At 30.1% G+C, this 16,673-nt stretch overlaps 1 protein-coding gene across 1 annotated transcript; it reads left to right on the top strand.

The window, feature by feature from the left end:
• The first annotated feature begins 4,510 nt into the window (after nt 1–4,510).
• On the top strand, nt 4,511–16,250 carry LOC114939994 (uncharacterized). Its single transcript, XM_029314473.2, has 6 exons — nt 4,511–4,856; nt 5,167–5,397; nt 5,686–5,823; nt 5,993–6,213; nt 15,472–15,631; nt 16,061–16,250. Exons 1-6 carry the CDS (start codon nt 4,619–4,621, stop codon nt 16,225–16,227), a joined length of 1,155 nt encoding a protein of 384 aa, XP_029170306.2. The 5' UTR covers nt 4,511–4,618; the 3' UTR covers nt 16,228–16,250.
• Nucleotides 16,251–16,673: the final 423 nt, after the last annotated feature.

Raw genomic sequence — 16,673 nt, 5'->3', positions numbered from 1 at the left:
CATAAAATTAAAATTAAAGAATGTAATTATATGTTAGTCTTTTAACTCCATAAAATTTATACACCCTATGTATATATTTATTTATAGGTGTATATTTTATAAAATATACATCTGACTTCCATGACAAAAAAAATATATATGTCGAATGTTCATACATTTCATATACATAATTGGATATACATTATAATATGTAATATGTATATTCAACTTATGTATAAGAAATGTATGAACATTCGACATACAGAATATTTTTTTTATGTCATGAAAGTCAGATGTATATTCATAAAATATACTCCTAAAAATGTCCAACATTACATGAAGTAAATATTATTATCAATCATAGTATAGGTTCTTATTACATGTCATCCTTAAATCAATTTTAATAACATTTATACTTCTAGAATTGGTCATACATAATTATTTCACTCTTTTGAGGAATAGCTGTAATTGACCAGTTTAAGAAATTTAGTGTTATTAAATCTGATGTCTAAACGTAGTCATAATAATAGAAAGTACTGATAATTTGTCCAATGTCAAGTAATATATTATTAACATTAATATTAATAATAGAAAGTACTAATTACTGACCAAATTTATTAGTATAGCTTCAATAAATATATCTGAGGCTTAACGGAAAAATATTAATTATGTATCTACATTTTACATGGAATGTACATACATAAACTGTATATACATATAAAATACATTAATAAATATACATATTATATATTGCAGTGTATATCCAAATCATGTATATAAAATGTATAAACATTTGACATATAGGATATTATTTTTGTCATGGAAGTAAAATGTATATTCATAAAATATACACCTAAAATATCAAATGTTATATGAAATAGTATTATCATCATAGCCTCTTATTACACGTCATCCTCAATTGGATTTAATAATCTATACTTCTGGTCAACTTTTAACCATTCCAATCTTCCGAGGATTAGCTATAATTGACCAGTTTTAGAAATAGTGTTATCAAACCTGACGTGTAAATGTATAGTTATAATAATAAAAAGTATTAAAGCTTCAATGAACGTAATATCTGAAGTTTAGCGAGAAAATATTAATTATCTACATTTTACATACACACTATATATACATACATACACACTAGTCATATATGAACTATATATACATTTCACATACACTGTACATACATAAACTGTATGTACATATGAAATACATCAATAAATATATATATTACATATTTTAATGTACATCCAAATTATGTATATGAAATGTATGTGTTTAGAGAATATATATATTTTATATAATCTCTTTCTATAAATTAAAATTTGTTGTAAATTAAATTAATTTTTTATTTTTATGCACTCAAATTTCTGTACAATTTTTATTTAAAATGCCTCAATAATTATAGGTACATGCTGTAATAATTTTCCAATAAAATTAATTACAGTTTCTAAAAATGCATTCAACAATAATTGTACTAAATGATTATTTTACTCATACATTTGTATTAGCATTTATTTTAAATATCAATTTTACAAAGATTGACTCGTTACATTTATAGTAATTAAATTTATTAGAATTAATAGTTTTAAAATTTAAATTTAGAATTATAATATAATATATATATATATATATATATATATATATATATATATAATATTTTTGTATTGTGTTAGGCCTTACGCACAAAATAGAAAAATATAAAGGGTAAAAATACATATTATAAATTAGTAAGAAAGGAAAGAAAAAATCTTTTACTTTCTTTCTTGTTTAATAATTATTTCTATTTCTAATAATTTTTCTGTTGCGTTGGGCCCTATTAGTACCAGAGATATATACGAAGTGATACATGTCTGTCGATCACGTGTTCAACATGTCCTAGTCACGTGTGCGCGTTTCGGCAGACAAAGAGTCTTCCTCGCATATTGCGACACGCGATTGTTTGAACCGCTCTGCGCAGCACATGTACGCGATCAGGCCTGTGCACGTTACTACATTTCCGGCAGCGAGTACGAGCAATTTTTTCAAGAAGTACTGTTGCTGTGTGATTATAATACTGATATTCTTTCGCGCCTAAAATTTTGTGAGCTGGTGTATCTTTTTGAAGAGATATCTCCTCTGAAGAGCTGCGAGAAAAGCTGATATCTCCTCTGAGCTGACCCCTCCATATTACATAATTGTGTGCATAGTTTTTTCAAGTATCAGACGAAACTTTTTTAAAGTAAGTACAATCATATTAATAAAATACACATATTTATAACTTTCACTCTTTTTCATTGTGTTCAGTGTTAGTCTAACCTCTAGCTTTGACTATGGATAAGTTAAGGATTAAAGATAAAATTAAATTCCATAGAAATCTTAAAAATAAACTAAATCGATCTCTAGAACTTATTAATAATAATTCTGTATTTTTTAATTCTCATATCAATGATAACATCACAGAAATTGATAATAATATTGCTACTGATAATTTAATATTGCCTACAAATTCATGCTGTAATAATAATGTAAATGTCAATATTCCATACGACAATGAGTTAGTAGATAGTTTAATATTGCCTATAAATTCATGTTGTAATAATGATATAAATGTCAATGTTCCAAATAATGAGTTATTTAATAATAATGTCGAAGAATTACTGAATAATATTGAGTGCAATAATAATGAAAATAATATATCGTTAACCTCAAAATTAGCTGTATGGGCTGTAAAAGATAATATAACAATATCGGCGTTAGGAAATTTACTTCCTATAACACGAGAAATACCGGGATGTAGCAATATTCCAAAAGATGCAAGAACAGTACTAAAAACACCTAGTAAAATAATTGTAACACCTTTAGGTTCCGGGACATATTTTTATTTTGGTATAGAAAAAACGATAAATTTATTTTGTATAAATCATAAAATCAACTTAGAACGAGATGAAGAGTTTTTATTAGCTGTCAATACTGATGGTTTACCGTTAAGCAAAAGTTCGAATAGTTCATTTTGGCCTATTTTATGCTCAATCAAATCAATAAAAGTTCTTATAAACCACATATTTTTAGTTGCTTTATATCATGGTTCGGAAAAACCAAAATCTGCTAATGATTTTTTTAAAGATTTTGTAAATGAATGTATTCATCTAACAACTAATGGCATATTAATAAATTCTTTTCGATACAAATTCAGAATTTTAATGTTAATTTGTGATTCTCCAGCGAAATCATTTGCTTTATTTATTAAAGGTCATACAGGCCATTTTTCATGCACAAAATGTGAAGAAGAGGGTGAAATGTTTAATCATGTATTATGTTTTACGGAGACAGAACGTTTTTACAAAAGAACTGATCATACATTTAGAACTACTGCTCAACCGGAACATCATATTGGCAAAAGTATACTATTAGATATACCTAACTTTAACATGATAGATAATGTACCAATAGATTACATGCATAATCTTTTATTAGGTGGTATGAAAAGGCTCCTTTGTCATAAACGGTATGGATGGATTTATGGTAAACCACCCCATAAATTACGAGCTCGCGATGTAAATAAAATTTCAGAAAATCTTCTAAAATTAAAGCAATACGTTCCTTATGAGTTTTCTAGAAAAACACGTTCTATAATTGAGTGTAAGAGATATAAAGCCACAAAATATAGATTCTTTTTGCTCTATTCTGGTCCTATAGTTTTGAAAAAGGTTTTATCATCTAAAATTTATAATAATTTTATAACATTAAGTCTTGCTAGTTCTATAATGATAAGTCAATGTTATTCAAGAAATAAAGATTATGTAATATATGCTCACAGTTTGATGAAACACTTTGTCTGTCAGTCTATTAAAATTTACGGTCCGGATTTTGTATCACACAACATACATAACTTTTTGCATTTAAGCGACTGTGTAAAATTATATGGTTCACTTGACAATTTTAGCGCTTTTCCTTTTAAAAATTATATGCAACAATTAAAGAAGAAAGTTCGTAAATCAGCTCAGCCTTTACAGCAAGTTATACATCGCGTGCTTGAGGAAAGTAATATTGCTCAACATAACTTTAATAATATTAAAAATGATTCTTTTACCGAACTATCGATAGAACATTTTAACGGTCCTTTAACAAAGAATTGCACATCTCCACAATATAGAAGATTACAGACAAATAATTATTATTTAAATATTTCGAATAATGCTGATAAATTTGTAGAATTAAAGAATAATGTTATTGTGAAAATTAAAAATTTTGCTTTTTGTGAAAACGCTATATGTTTATTAGGATACACATATAATAAGCATGATAATTTTTACTCAAAACCGTGTTCATCATCTTTATTTAATGTTCAATATATAAAGAAAGAAAATAACTCACTTGAAGTATGGAATATTGACTTCATCAAAAGAAAATTAGTAGTGTTACCTTACAAAAACAAGCTTGTTTCATTTCCATTGTTACATATGTAAATTACTGTTAATTGAATTTATTAAAAAATGTATAATTTTCATTGTCAAAATTTATAATATTCTTTTCTTCATATAATATATAAATATGTTTATTATTAATCATAAAAATTGTTTTGTATTACAAATAATTCAAAGTATGAGATTAGCTGGATCTTATAAACTTGATATTTTATCTTCTGAAATTTATGTTTTTTTTGTTACAAAATATTCAACAACAATATAATGACAAGATGACCTGGCTCGTTGTAAAATTTGATGACGAAGAAACAGTAGAAGCTGTTCCGAATACATGGTATAAAAATTCACAATGTTATTGGCCACCTGAAGGCACTGTACAACATGTCATAATAGATCTAATAAAGAAGAAACATCTTCCTACGACAGATTGGATGCTTTATAGAGCGAGTAGTTTGGGCACTTATGGTAAAGTATATATAAATTGTCACACACACACACACACACACACACATACTATATTGTGTATTTGTGTAACAAATATATATTTTATAAATCTTTTGTATATATTTATATATGTATAGCAATTATACGAGTATTACATAAATAATAGTCATATCTATATTATTTATTAAGATAATTTACTTTTTAATTAAAAATACAACTACGTATTTATTTTTCACTTCTTTAATCAAATTTTAATTGACTTATATATTTATATATTTAGTTATTACTTTAATTTTAATTAATACTAATTTAAATAATTATTATTTTGCAGACACTTATAAAAAAGCGCATCAAAAGGCAAACAAAGCCAAAAGTACAAACAATCTTACTTCTAATAATGAAGAGTTGAAAGAGAAAAGAGAACGTAATACAAAAACTAAAAAGCGCAATAACAAATCTGAAAGTGAATCGTCCTCCTCTGAAATAGATAGATCATCATCAGATGATGATGCATTATATCCTGACGTTCCAAATTTTAACGAACAAACTGACTCAAACAATAGTAAGTAAAAAATATGATGTTGGTATAAGATATTATAATTATATAATAAAAAATTCATTAAGATTATATTTTGTAAAAAATATTTATAATAAAAATAATTAATATTAAAAAATACAGAAATATAAGAAAACATAAAAAACAAATAAGAAAAATTTAAGATTTTAATTGTACTTTTTCTTGATATAACTTTAAATCAGTACTTACTTAAAATTTGTAACAGCTATTAATGTAGAAAAGAGAATATAATTATATGTAAAAAGATATATATTTAATTTATATTTTTTCTAGGAAAAAAAAATCAAATAGAAAATAACACTTATAAGTCCAAAGTTACTGTTGATACTGTTTCTAATTCTGATACTAGTACTCCTATTTTTAATATTGTTGAGTCATATCATAAAAACCCGGCTTTGGAATTAAATTCTGGTGAGATAGTTCGTATGATATTTTATAATTTATTACATAAGATATACGTATATAATAAAATAAATACAATTTAAAAATTTTAAAAATGGTATATATGTATATATGTAAATAAAATATTGGAAAAAAATATTACTAAACAATAATTTATAATTAATTATTTACATTTTAGAATTTGGAAAACGGATTTGTAGAGAATTACACATTCTCAGTTTGAAAATGGATGATATTTCCGAAGGTATTAATGTTCTACTAAAAAATAAATCAGATCCAGTACAAAATGTTGTATGTAATGAAATTCCCGAAATTATGCAATCATTTCCTGTAAATGATAATTCTTTGGCTGAATTGGAGAACTGGTTAATGACATCTGATAATAATAAAACAATTTTGGTACGAAAAATTAAAATATTCTTTCTACTATTGTAAATAAAGTATAATCTCTAAAAACTCACCTTTAAAAAAAGGTAAAAAAAGGCGACCAGTTAAGGGCACGCCATTAACAAAAATTATTTATTGCAAACCCATGTAGAATCCTATCCTATTGCAAACCCATGTAGAATCCTATAAAAAATTAATCATTGCAAACCCATGTAGAATCCTAGGCAAAATTAACCATTGCAAACCCATGTAGAATCGTACCCATTGCAAACCTATGTGGAATCCTATGAAAAATTAACCATTGCAAACCCATGTAGAATCCTATGAAAAATTAACCATTGCAAACCCATGTAGAATTGTATTAAAAATTATCCATTGCAAACTTATGTAGAATCCTACATTGTAAACCCATGTACAATAGAATTGTATGAAAAATTATCGATTATAAACCCATGTACAATCGTAACAAAAGTAATGAAATAAAAAAAAAATTGCGACAAGTGAAAGTAGAAACTTGTACCAGTGGAAAATTAAAGTTGCAGACATATATATAGTCGTATAATGAATCAGTAAAAATTTAAATTTGCAAATGTATAATCGTATTATAAAAAAACTTATCTTTTAAAAAAAAAAGATAAACAAGATGCCAAGTCCATTAATATAAAATAAAAAGAAATAAAAAAATTGTAGTTAAAAAAACTGGGCGCGCTGCTAAATAATATTCTAATGATATTAAAAATAAATTGTTATTTTTAAACTCATTGCAGTTAAAATATGTTTTGTGTTTAAATTAATTAATGTTACTTTAAGGTGCTAAATAATATTCTAATGATATTAAAATTAAATTGTTATTTTTAAACTCATTGCAGTTAAAATATGTTTTGTGTTTAAATTAATTAATGTTACTTTAAGGTGCATTGTAATTTTAAAACTTAGCAGCGCGCCCAGTTTTTTTAACTACAATTTTTTTATTTCTTTTTATTTTATATTAATGGACTTGGCATCTTGTTTATCTTTTTTTTTTAAAAGATAAGATTTTTATAGTACGATTCTACATTTGCAAATTTAAATTTTTACTGATTCATTATACGACTATATATATGTCTGCAACTTTAATTTTCCACTGGTACAAGTTTCTACTTTCACTTGTCGCAATTTTTTTTTTATTTCATTACTTTTGTTACGATTGTACATGGGTTTATAATCGATAATTTTTCATACAATTCTATTGTACATGGGTTTGCAATGTAGGATTCTACATAAGTTTGCAATGGATAATTTTTAATACAATTCTACATGGGTTTGCAATGGTTAATTTTTAATAGGATTCTACATGGGTTTGCAATGGTTAATTTTTCATAGGATTCCACATAGGTTTGCAATGGGTACGATTCTACATGGGTTTGCAATGGTTAATTTTGCCTAGGATTCTACATGGGTTTGCAATGATTAATTTTTCATAGGATTCTACATGGGTTTGCAATAGGATAGGATTCTACATGGGTTTGCAATAAATAATTTTTGTTAATGGCGTGCCCTTAACTGGTCGCCTTTTTTTACCTTTTTTTAAAGGTGAGTTTTTAGAGATTATATCATTCATTTTTGTACAATATATGATATAATAACATTACCGCAATGCCATGACTCTGTGTATGTTTTACTGTTTAGACGTTTTGATGCTTTAATCAAAGATACTTGATTCTATATATATGTTTATACATAATTTAAGAAATATTTTCATTATCTTAAATCATTTCTTTCCTTATTTGCAAACATGTTTCAAATAATATTTGATATCATAGCTTTAAAAGATATGTATTAGAACACGTATTATCATATTAGCACAAATGCGTAATATCATATACGATAAATATAAAATATATTTTATTACTGCATATATTACTTTAATGCAGTTTACTTTATAAAGTATCTCGTTCGAGTACTCGTTATTTGGGATCATATTATTGCTTCATATGATAATATAATTGTGTAAATGATATTTTATTGTACCGTATGATCATATAATTTTAATTGATCAAGTAAAATATAAAAAATATTTTTCTTATTAAATATATATATATATATATAATTAGACGTAAAAGCTTGATTTGATTTACTAATATTTATCACGAACACCTGTTTAAAAGAGTTATGCCGGAATATAATTCTGTGATATGATCTATATTAATTTGATCAATTTTTTTTAAATAATATAGTAATAAATATTAATAAATATAATAAATATTAATTAATAAATATTAATAGATATTAATAAATTTATAATTTTATAGTATATAAAACTGAAGATATAAAGAAAATGGAATACAAATAAATATTTTTTTCCGTCAAGCTATCACTACATTTTGCACATGTCTAGTGGATTTTAGTAATTATCTTAATTATTTTATATCATATTAATATAATCATTTTTGTTATTATATTGACTTTTAATTTAATCATCCCTTTTATGAATTAAAATTTTGCAATGTAAAAAGACGAACATAACGTTGAATAGTAAATCGTAAAAAAATTAAATGTGAACTTGTGTGCATGTATGTGTATTGCTATTTTTCATAAATATTAAAGTGATCACAAATTTTGTTTGTGTGGTGTATGGACGCTCGAGCATGTTGAGTATGAGTGAGAGAGACGTGACGCGGCCGGAGAGGCGGCGTCAGAGTGGAGCATGGGGGGGGAGCCGTTAAGGGCAGCCGCCCGTAGCACAGGCCGCGGGCCCGACGGCCAGTATCTTGTAAGGGGTAGAATAAAGCTGATATCCAGTAATACTGATTTACGTCTAGAGAATCCTTTAGCACACCACCGTAGTTACGTACATAACAACTTGGCGACGAGTAGTGCAAAGAGTCGAACGCAGTGCACAGCAAAAAAAGGAACTACAGTCTTCAGACAGCTAGTGGATGTCGAACAAAGAAGGTACCTCGTGGATCCAAACCCTGAACAAGGAGGCCTTGATAGAAGAATTGGGGAAACGCGGCATAGTGTTGGAAGGAAGTACAAATTTCAACGACTTGCGCGAATCGTTGCGTAACATAGTCAAGAAAGAGTTACGCAAAGCTAGTGAAAAAAGGGAGGAAGACGGCAACAGTGAAAAGAAAGTCGAAGCACAGCAAGACGCTCGCGACATTCCCAGCGATAGTTCGAGCGGGGCTAGCAAAGATAGTGCGGTTATAGCCATGTCGGACGGAGTGAAACTAAATTTCACATTGAATAAGGATGATTGGGAGACGTACGTGGAACGCCTCGAAATGTATTTCATCGCGCACGACGTCAAAGCAGAGAAGAAGGCAGCACAGTTGTTGACAAGACTGGATGAAGATGCTTTCAAGTTGGTCAAGCAGTTGGTAGCACCAGACCGGGTGGCAACTAAGACATATGCAGACCTAATTAAAACAATGAGTGATCACCTTGCGCCAAAGCCGTCAGAGGTCATGGAACGGTGTAAGTTTAATTTGGCAAAACAAGAAACCAATGAAAGCGTTGCCGACTTCACGGCAAAATTAAAAAAATTAAGTTTATATTGTAATTTTGCTGACATAAAAATGGCACTCAGAGATCAATTTGTATGTGGTCTAAGAAGCTATGATACAAAAATTGCGCTGTTCAAAATGGAAAACTTAGACTACGACAATGCGGTGAAAGAAGCGGTCGCCAGAGAAGCGGCAGAAAAGAATGCATCAAATTCCTTAAATGTATTGGAACATAAAACAGAAAAAAGTGATGTTTTCTCACTACGGAGCGCAAATAAAGTATTGAAATGGGATAAGAAAGCCGAGGGTCACGAATATAATAAGCGCAGGAATGCAGAGGGGAATAATACACAGCAGTGGAGAGACCAAAGTGACAACATAGTCTGTTATTGTTATGGTAGAAGAAACCACATCAGCAAGGAATGTCGTTTCCGGGACTACAAGTGTCGCGATTGAGGCAGGAAGGGTCACTTACAGAGGGCATGCAGGAGGAAGGACAACGGTCAGGATCAACATCAGGTGAAACTACTAGAGGACGACGAGCGGCAGGAGTCAACAACGACGGCAGAGGAGTCAACACATAGGAACAATTTCTTCAAGATGAAGATCGAGAGTCGTGTTAACAAGGATTGTGTGTGGTATGAAGGTAGCAAAGGCGATGCGGAGCCTATGTTCTTGGACGTACGCGTGAATAGTAAACAAATACGCATGGAGATTGACACCGGAACGTTTGCGACAGTAACGTCGGAGTTAGGATATGACAAATTTTTCAAAGGACTTAAAATTGAAAAAACCGCTAACAGATTAAGAACGTACGATAACAGTATTTTGAACCCAGTCGGAAAAGTAGTAAACGTACAAATAGAATTCAACGGAAAAAAAGATAGAGCTGATTTGTTTGTTTTGGAAGGCTCAGGACCGACTTTAATCGGGAGACAATGGTTAAACAAATTGGGATTGTGGCCTTTAAAATTAAATGAAAATTTTGGAGTTAAATTAAACAAAATTGAAGTAGAGAACGTATCAAAAATTCTTTTCGAAAAGTTTCAGTTATTATTTAGCGACACGCCAGGTCAATACAATAAAAGTAAAACAAAGCTGCACTTGAGAGAGGGCGCGCACCCCGTAGCGTTGAAATGTAATAGCGTAGCGCATGCGTTAAAGCCCCTAGTTGAGAACGAACTTGATAGACTATTAGAGCTCGGACATATTGAGCCAGTAGAAATTAGCGAATGGGCAACCCCGATCATCCCAGTCTTCAAAAGTAATAACAGTATTAGGCTATGCGGAAACTTTAAGCTCACACTGAATCCATTTTTGATTATGGATAAGTACCCGCTGCATACGATAGATGAGATTTTTTCAAGTCTACAAGGAGGCGCATTATTTTCAGAGTTAGATTTAAAGCACGCGTACATGCAATTCCCAGTTGCCGAGGAATGTAGACAATACCTCACGATAATAACACACAAAGGTCTTTTTAGATACAAGAATATTCCAGAAGGCGTATCACCCGCGCCGGCAGATGTACAAAGAAAAATGGATGAATGTCTGAGAGGGATTAATAGCGTAATTACATATATCGATAATGTTTATGTCACGGGAAAAACGGAAGAAGAGCATATGGCAAATTTGCTATTAGTATGCAAACGCTTACAAGAATGCGGCTTAAGAGTGAACAAACACAAAAGTAAATTTTTTCAGAACAAAATTGAAATTTTAGGTTTCGTAATCGACAGAAATGGATTGCATAAAGCAAAATCTAAAGTAGACGCTATTGTTAACGCACCTAAACCGTCAAATCAGAAGGAACTTAGTTCGTTTTTGGGCCTTGCAGTTTTTTATGATAGATTTTTGAGTAACAGGTCGCTAAACCTGAAACCGCTGTACGATTTACAAAATAGTGTTAAATTTAATTGGAATGCTGAGTGTGATAAGGCATTTGAATGGGTCAAGAACGAATTAATTTCTCCTAGAGTATTAGCGCATTATGACCAGAAAGAAAAATTACTGTTAGCATGCGATGCATCGGATTATGGAATTAGCGCTATACTTTCTCATAGATACGCGGACGGTTCAGAAAGACCAATAGCTTTTGCCTCCAAGCGCATAGCAAAAAAAGAATTGAATCGTACAATTTTAGACAAGGAAGCAATGGCAATAGTTTTCGGTTTCAAGAGATTTTTTCAATATGTGTTCGGTAAAACGATTATTTTGAGAACAGATAATAAGGCGTTGCAATATATATTAGGACCAAGAAAAGGTATCCCAGTTACGGCCGACAATCGTCTTCAGAGATACACATATTACTTATTAGGTTTTCGTTACACAATCGAACATGTAAATTCAAAAGCGAACGCAAATTGCGATGCGTTATCGAGATTACCGATTGCAGATGCTGAAAGCGACCAAATTTTTCGCGAACTGGAAACAGAATTTTCGTACGTTAATTTTTTTGAAGAAGGTATGAAAACGCTAGATTATAAAATGCTAGCTGAAGAAAGCAAGAAAGATAAATCAATAAGTCAAATAATTAAGTATGTAATGAGCGATTGGCCAAATGAGAAAGACTTAGCGGATGCAAACAAATGTTTTTATTCAAAGAGATCGGAATTAACAGTCGATAAAGGGTGTTTATTTTGGGGCTTAAGAGCGGCCATTCCAACAGATATGCAAAAACTGATATTAAATGAGTTACACGCTACTCATTTGGGTATCGTAAAAATCAAAATGCTTGCTCGGTCTTATGTTTGGTGGCCAACAATTAACTCAGATATTGAATCGTTGGTAAAAGAATGCAAAATTTGCTTGATTGAACGAAAAAAGCCGCCGAATACACCTTTGACTACATGGCCTTGGCCTACCAAGGCATGGAGCCGTATACATTGCGATTTCGCAAAATTTTACGGAAACATGTACCTTATAATCGTAGACGCGCACTCTAAATGGTCCGAAATCATAAATTTTCAAAATAATACAAAAGCGTACAAACTAATAGAGATTTTTAAAGGTTTATTTGCGCGGTACGGATTACCTATTGCATTGTGTAACGGATGGAGGACCTCAATTCAGAAGCGAAGAATTTCACGAGTTTTTGACTCGAAACGGAGTAAAACATACGTATTCACCGTCGTACCACCCAGCAACAAACGGAGCCGCGGAAAATTTCATTCAGACGTTTAAGGACAAGGTCCATAAAATTATTAAAGGAGGAGAGAGATTAGATACAGCGGTTTACATGTTCCTGTTTGACTACCGCAGTATTGAGCACTGCACTACCAGAAGAAGCCCAGCGTTTCTAATGTACAATCGGGAGTTGAGGACGCGATTTGATCTACTGAAACCGAATGTATTGAGCGCGGTAGACGATAGACAGCGCGCACAAATCGTAGGCAGAAAGGGCGGACGACAAATTGATCTACAGGTCGGCGACGATGTGCTTATTAACGAATATGGTAGGAATACTGAAAAGCGCGGCCTCGGTAAAATTGTAAAAAAGACATTCGCCATCGACGTACGCGGTGCTAACAAAAAATGAAGTAGTGAAAAAAAGACATGTAGATCAAATTGTTAAGGGTAAGCCTAACGACAAGGTTTTGCGTAGATCTCCGCGCCTTGATAAGCCCTAGATGAAAAGCGAGGGAGAGTTGTGGTGTATGGACGCTCGAGCATGTTGAGTATGAGTGAGAGAGACGTGACGCGGCCGGAGAGGCGGCGTCAGAGTGGAGCATGGGGGGGGAGCCGTTAAGGGCAGCCGCCCGTAGCACAGGCCGCGGGCCCGACGGCCAGTATATTACGGCCAAGTTGTTATGTACGTAACTACGGTGGTGTGCTAAAGGATTCTCTAGTACGTACATAACAGTTTGTAACAGCTCTTTTCTCAAAACTCGACACATAAGCCTGAATAATACCTTTTTTCAACAATAGAAACTATATTATAGTGAATAAAGGAATACGCAAAAATTTTGTATAATGATATGTATTATGTATTATATATAATTATTCAAAAACGTTTGTTACAACATTCTATACTTTTCCGTCTTAAGAGAATATATATATTTATTAAACAAAGTTGTATATTGTACGTCCTGTTTCCCTTAAAATATCATAGAGATTAATTTAATAATCTTGTCACATTCTGTTGTAATTAAATATTCGTTATTATTAAGTCAATTACAATCGTGGTCATTTTAATATAATTAATTTTCAATTCTCACTCCTTTACAATTGATGCTGATTTTCGTTGGCCTACTGAAATTCATTTCTAAGTGCAGCCAAAAATTTGCCACATATATGCTAGCATGGTTCGGTGATAGCAGAGTGTATACATATTTACTAGTAAAACCTGTAAGTTTTCCCGCGTATTTATATTTTGTAGCAATCAAGCAAATATGATCAAATTTCTCAGCAGACAAATTATATTCTTTCAACAATCGTTGATTATTTGCAATGCATGACGTGACCTGATCACGCTGAAAAAATATTAGTTATAAAACAGATGTAGTTCCTATTAGTTAATGATGTATTGCAGAATCATGCAAACGCAGCAAGACTAAAGAATATAATATAATAAATTGAATAATATAATTGTTCAATAAAAAAAAGATACCACTGAATTAATGTCAGCAGAAGGCTCTTGATGTAATTGGACTTGTCTGATGATATTACTTAGTGAATAAAGTTTATTATACATATCTACTGTCGCGAGTTCTAATCTATTTAATATAGAATTAAAATCGAGAGCATTATCGTTTAGCTTTTGCATTTGCTTTATTTGCTTATATACATCTTGGCAAAAATTTGAGTCGATTAGTAGAATATCCATTTCTTCCATACGCGTGGATTCTATATAATTACAACTAATATGTAACATGACATTGTAGGGAATGTAACCTACATACATGTTACATGCAAAGAGGTTACATGTCATCAAATCTGACATCTGATCTGACACATATATACCTAACATCATGGATCATGGAGCGACATACTATCGCCGTCTGTTGTAAAACGTGCGAGATGGACATTTCCAATACATGCATCTATTCATATGTTGTGTACGTGTGATATATGTGTGCGCATGTGTTGTATACGTGTGAATACGTGTAGCACGATACTACTATGTTTGCGTGGTCGATGATGACGGGGACGTTTCTTAAAAGAAATTTTTCATATTTCGACTTTACAATTATATATCTCTGCTTACAAATCACGTAGAGCAGAAATAAAGACACTTTTATTATATAATTCAAACTCAATCTATCGATTAAGTCTAGTATAAACTCGATTGCTTCAGCCGTTATTGAGAATTCGAAATATTATAAAGACTCAAATGTTCGACTCGCGTTAAGATACACGGTGTCTCGGCTACGCCCTTAACTGGTCGCGAGACACTACCGTGTCTCTTGATAAATAGTATGACAAATTATATGTATATATATATTTTAATAAGATAATTTATACTTAATTTAGTAAAAAGAATATTTAAACTTGATTATATGTGTGTATAATTGTATCTTATATTATTATATTTAAATATTTTATAAAGACAACATAAATATATATATATACATATATATATATATTTTAATAATTTAAATAATTTGTAATATATTTTATTTATATTATATATTATATTTAATATATTTTATATATTTAATTTCAAGATTTAAAAGGATCGGTAAAAATTATATTATATTTAATATTTAATATTTGTATTTTATATTTATATTATATTATTATATTTAAAATATAAATAAATATAATGATCTTATTGTTTTAGTCTCAAAATTTAAGTCGCATTGGAGGATGTACCGTTAAAGAAATCGTTCGAAGAATTATGTATCGCATTTTTACCAACGAAGTTGGTATGTCCTACTCATGGGAAGGGGCAAAGAAAAAGAAAGTTTTCAAAAATTTAGCTGTGGCGTCTGTAATTCTCTGTAAGTTATTTTTATAATTTTTATTTATTAAATTATGTTTTAAAGTTTTTGTTTTTTTCCAATTTTTTTTAACAAAAATAAATAATAAAGTGTTTTTAAATAAAAATATATTAAATAATATTGCTTAATGTTTTAAAAACAAGAAAACAAAAATATTTAAAATATTGTTTAAAAATATCATCATATGTATATTCATAAAAGTTGTAATCTTTGTTACTTATTTAGACATGTAAATTCTTTGAGTACATTTTATTATATATTTGTTGTATATGCATACATATATCAATATTTTTTTTATAAATTTGTATAATATTATGTACAATTATGTGTGTGTGTGTATGTATGTATGTATACACATATAAATATATTTTTTATAATATCTTGTGAAAATATTTAAATAATTACATAAAAATAAATTAAATTTTACAGCTGCTGTACGTCTTAATAAAAATACTCAAGAGTGTACAGATTCAGAAATAATAGGCTTTATAAAAGCGTGGCTTGTAAGGAGTAAGGATCGCTTTAATAATAATAAAGACAAAAATATAGCTCTTCAAATAGTTGAAGCAATTGAAGAGTCAACTAATCAGCAATGAAACAGAAATATATAATAGCGTTTTCGAGCGAGACGCATTTTGATCGCTCCGGGAGCGAATTATGTCATTGACCAATTATATCATTTCATTTTTTTGGGGAGAAATGGCTGTGATTGATCAATGCCGTCATAATTCGCTTCCAAAGCGATCAAAACCCGTCTCGCTCGAAAATGCTATAAGATTCAAGATTCGAAATATTTTTAAGTTTTCAGTTTTACTCCACGTTTGAGATTATGCACATATGTGTGTATATTATATTTAAAGCCCCTCGATAGTCACCGTAAAACTCTGAGTTGACGATGCCGACATTATAGTTCTGTTTCTTTCTCTCTTATGTACTGTATAGTTTTGTTTCTTTCTTTAAGAGAGAATGACAGTGAAAAATTCTTGCGTGCCATTTCGTAATTATTAGGTTTACGCTAGTATTGCGACGTGTCATATATTCA

This window comes from Nylanderia fulva, unplaced genomic scaffold, assembly GCF_048542155.1.
Source record: "Nylanderia fulva isolate GAGA-0341 unplaced genomic scaffold, ASM4854215v1 Scaffold555, whole genome shotgun sequence".
Taxonomy (NCBI): domain Eukaryota; kingdom Metazoa; phylum Arthropoda; class Insecta; order Hymenoptera; family Formicidae; genus Nylanderia; species Nylanderia fulva.
The sequence above is the reverse complement of the archived record's forward strand: the minus strand, read 5'-3'. Positions and strand labels throughout refer to the sequence as shown.

Bases quoted from the DNA above. Each gene is read 5' to 3' on its own strand.
- LOC114939994 (XM_029314473.2), top strand. From the start codon at position 4,619: ATGTTTTTTTTGTTACAAAATATTCAACAACAATATAATGACAAGATG. The intron at 4,857-5,166 runs GTAAAGTATATA...ATTATTTTGCAG, and splicing joins GAGTAGTTTGGGCACTTATG to ACACTTATAAAAAAGCGCAT. The intron at 5,398-5,685 runs GTAAGTAAAAAA...TATTTTTTCTAG, and splicing joins ACAAACTGACTCAAACAATA to GAAAAAAAAATCAAATAGAA.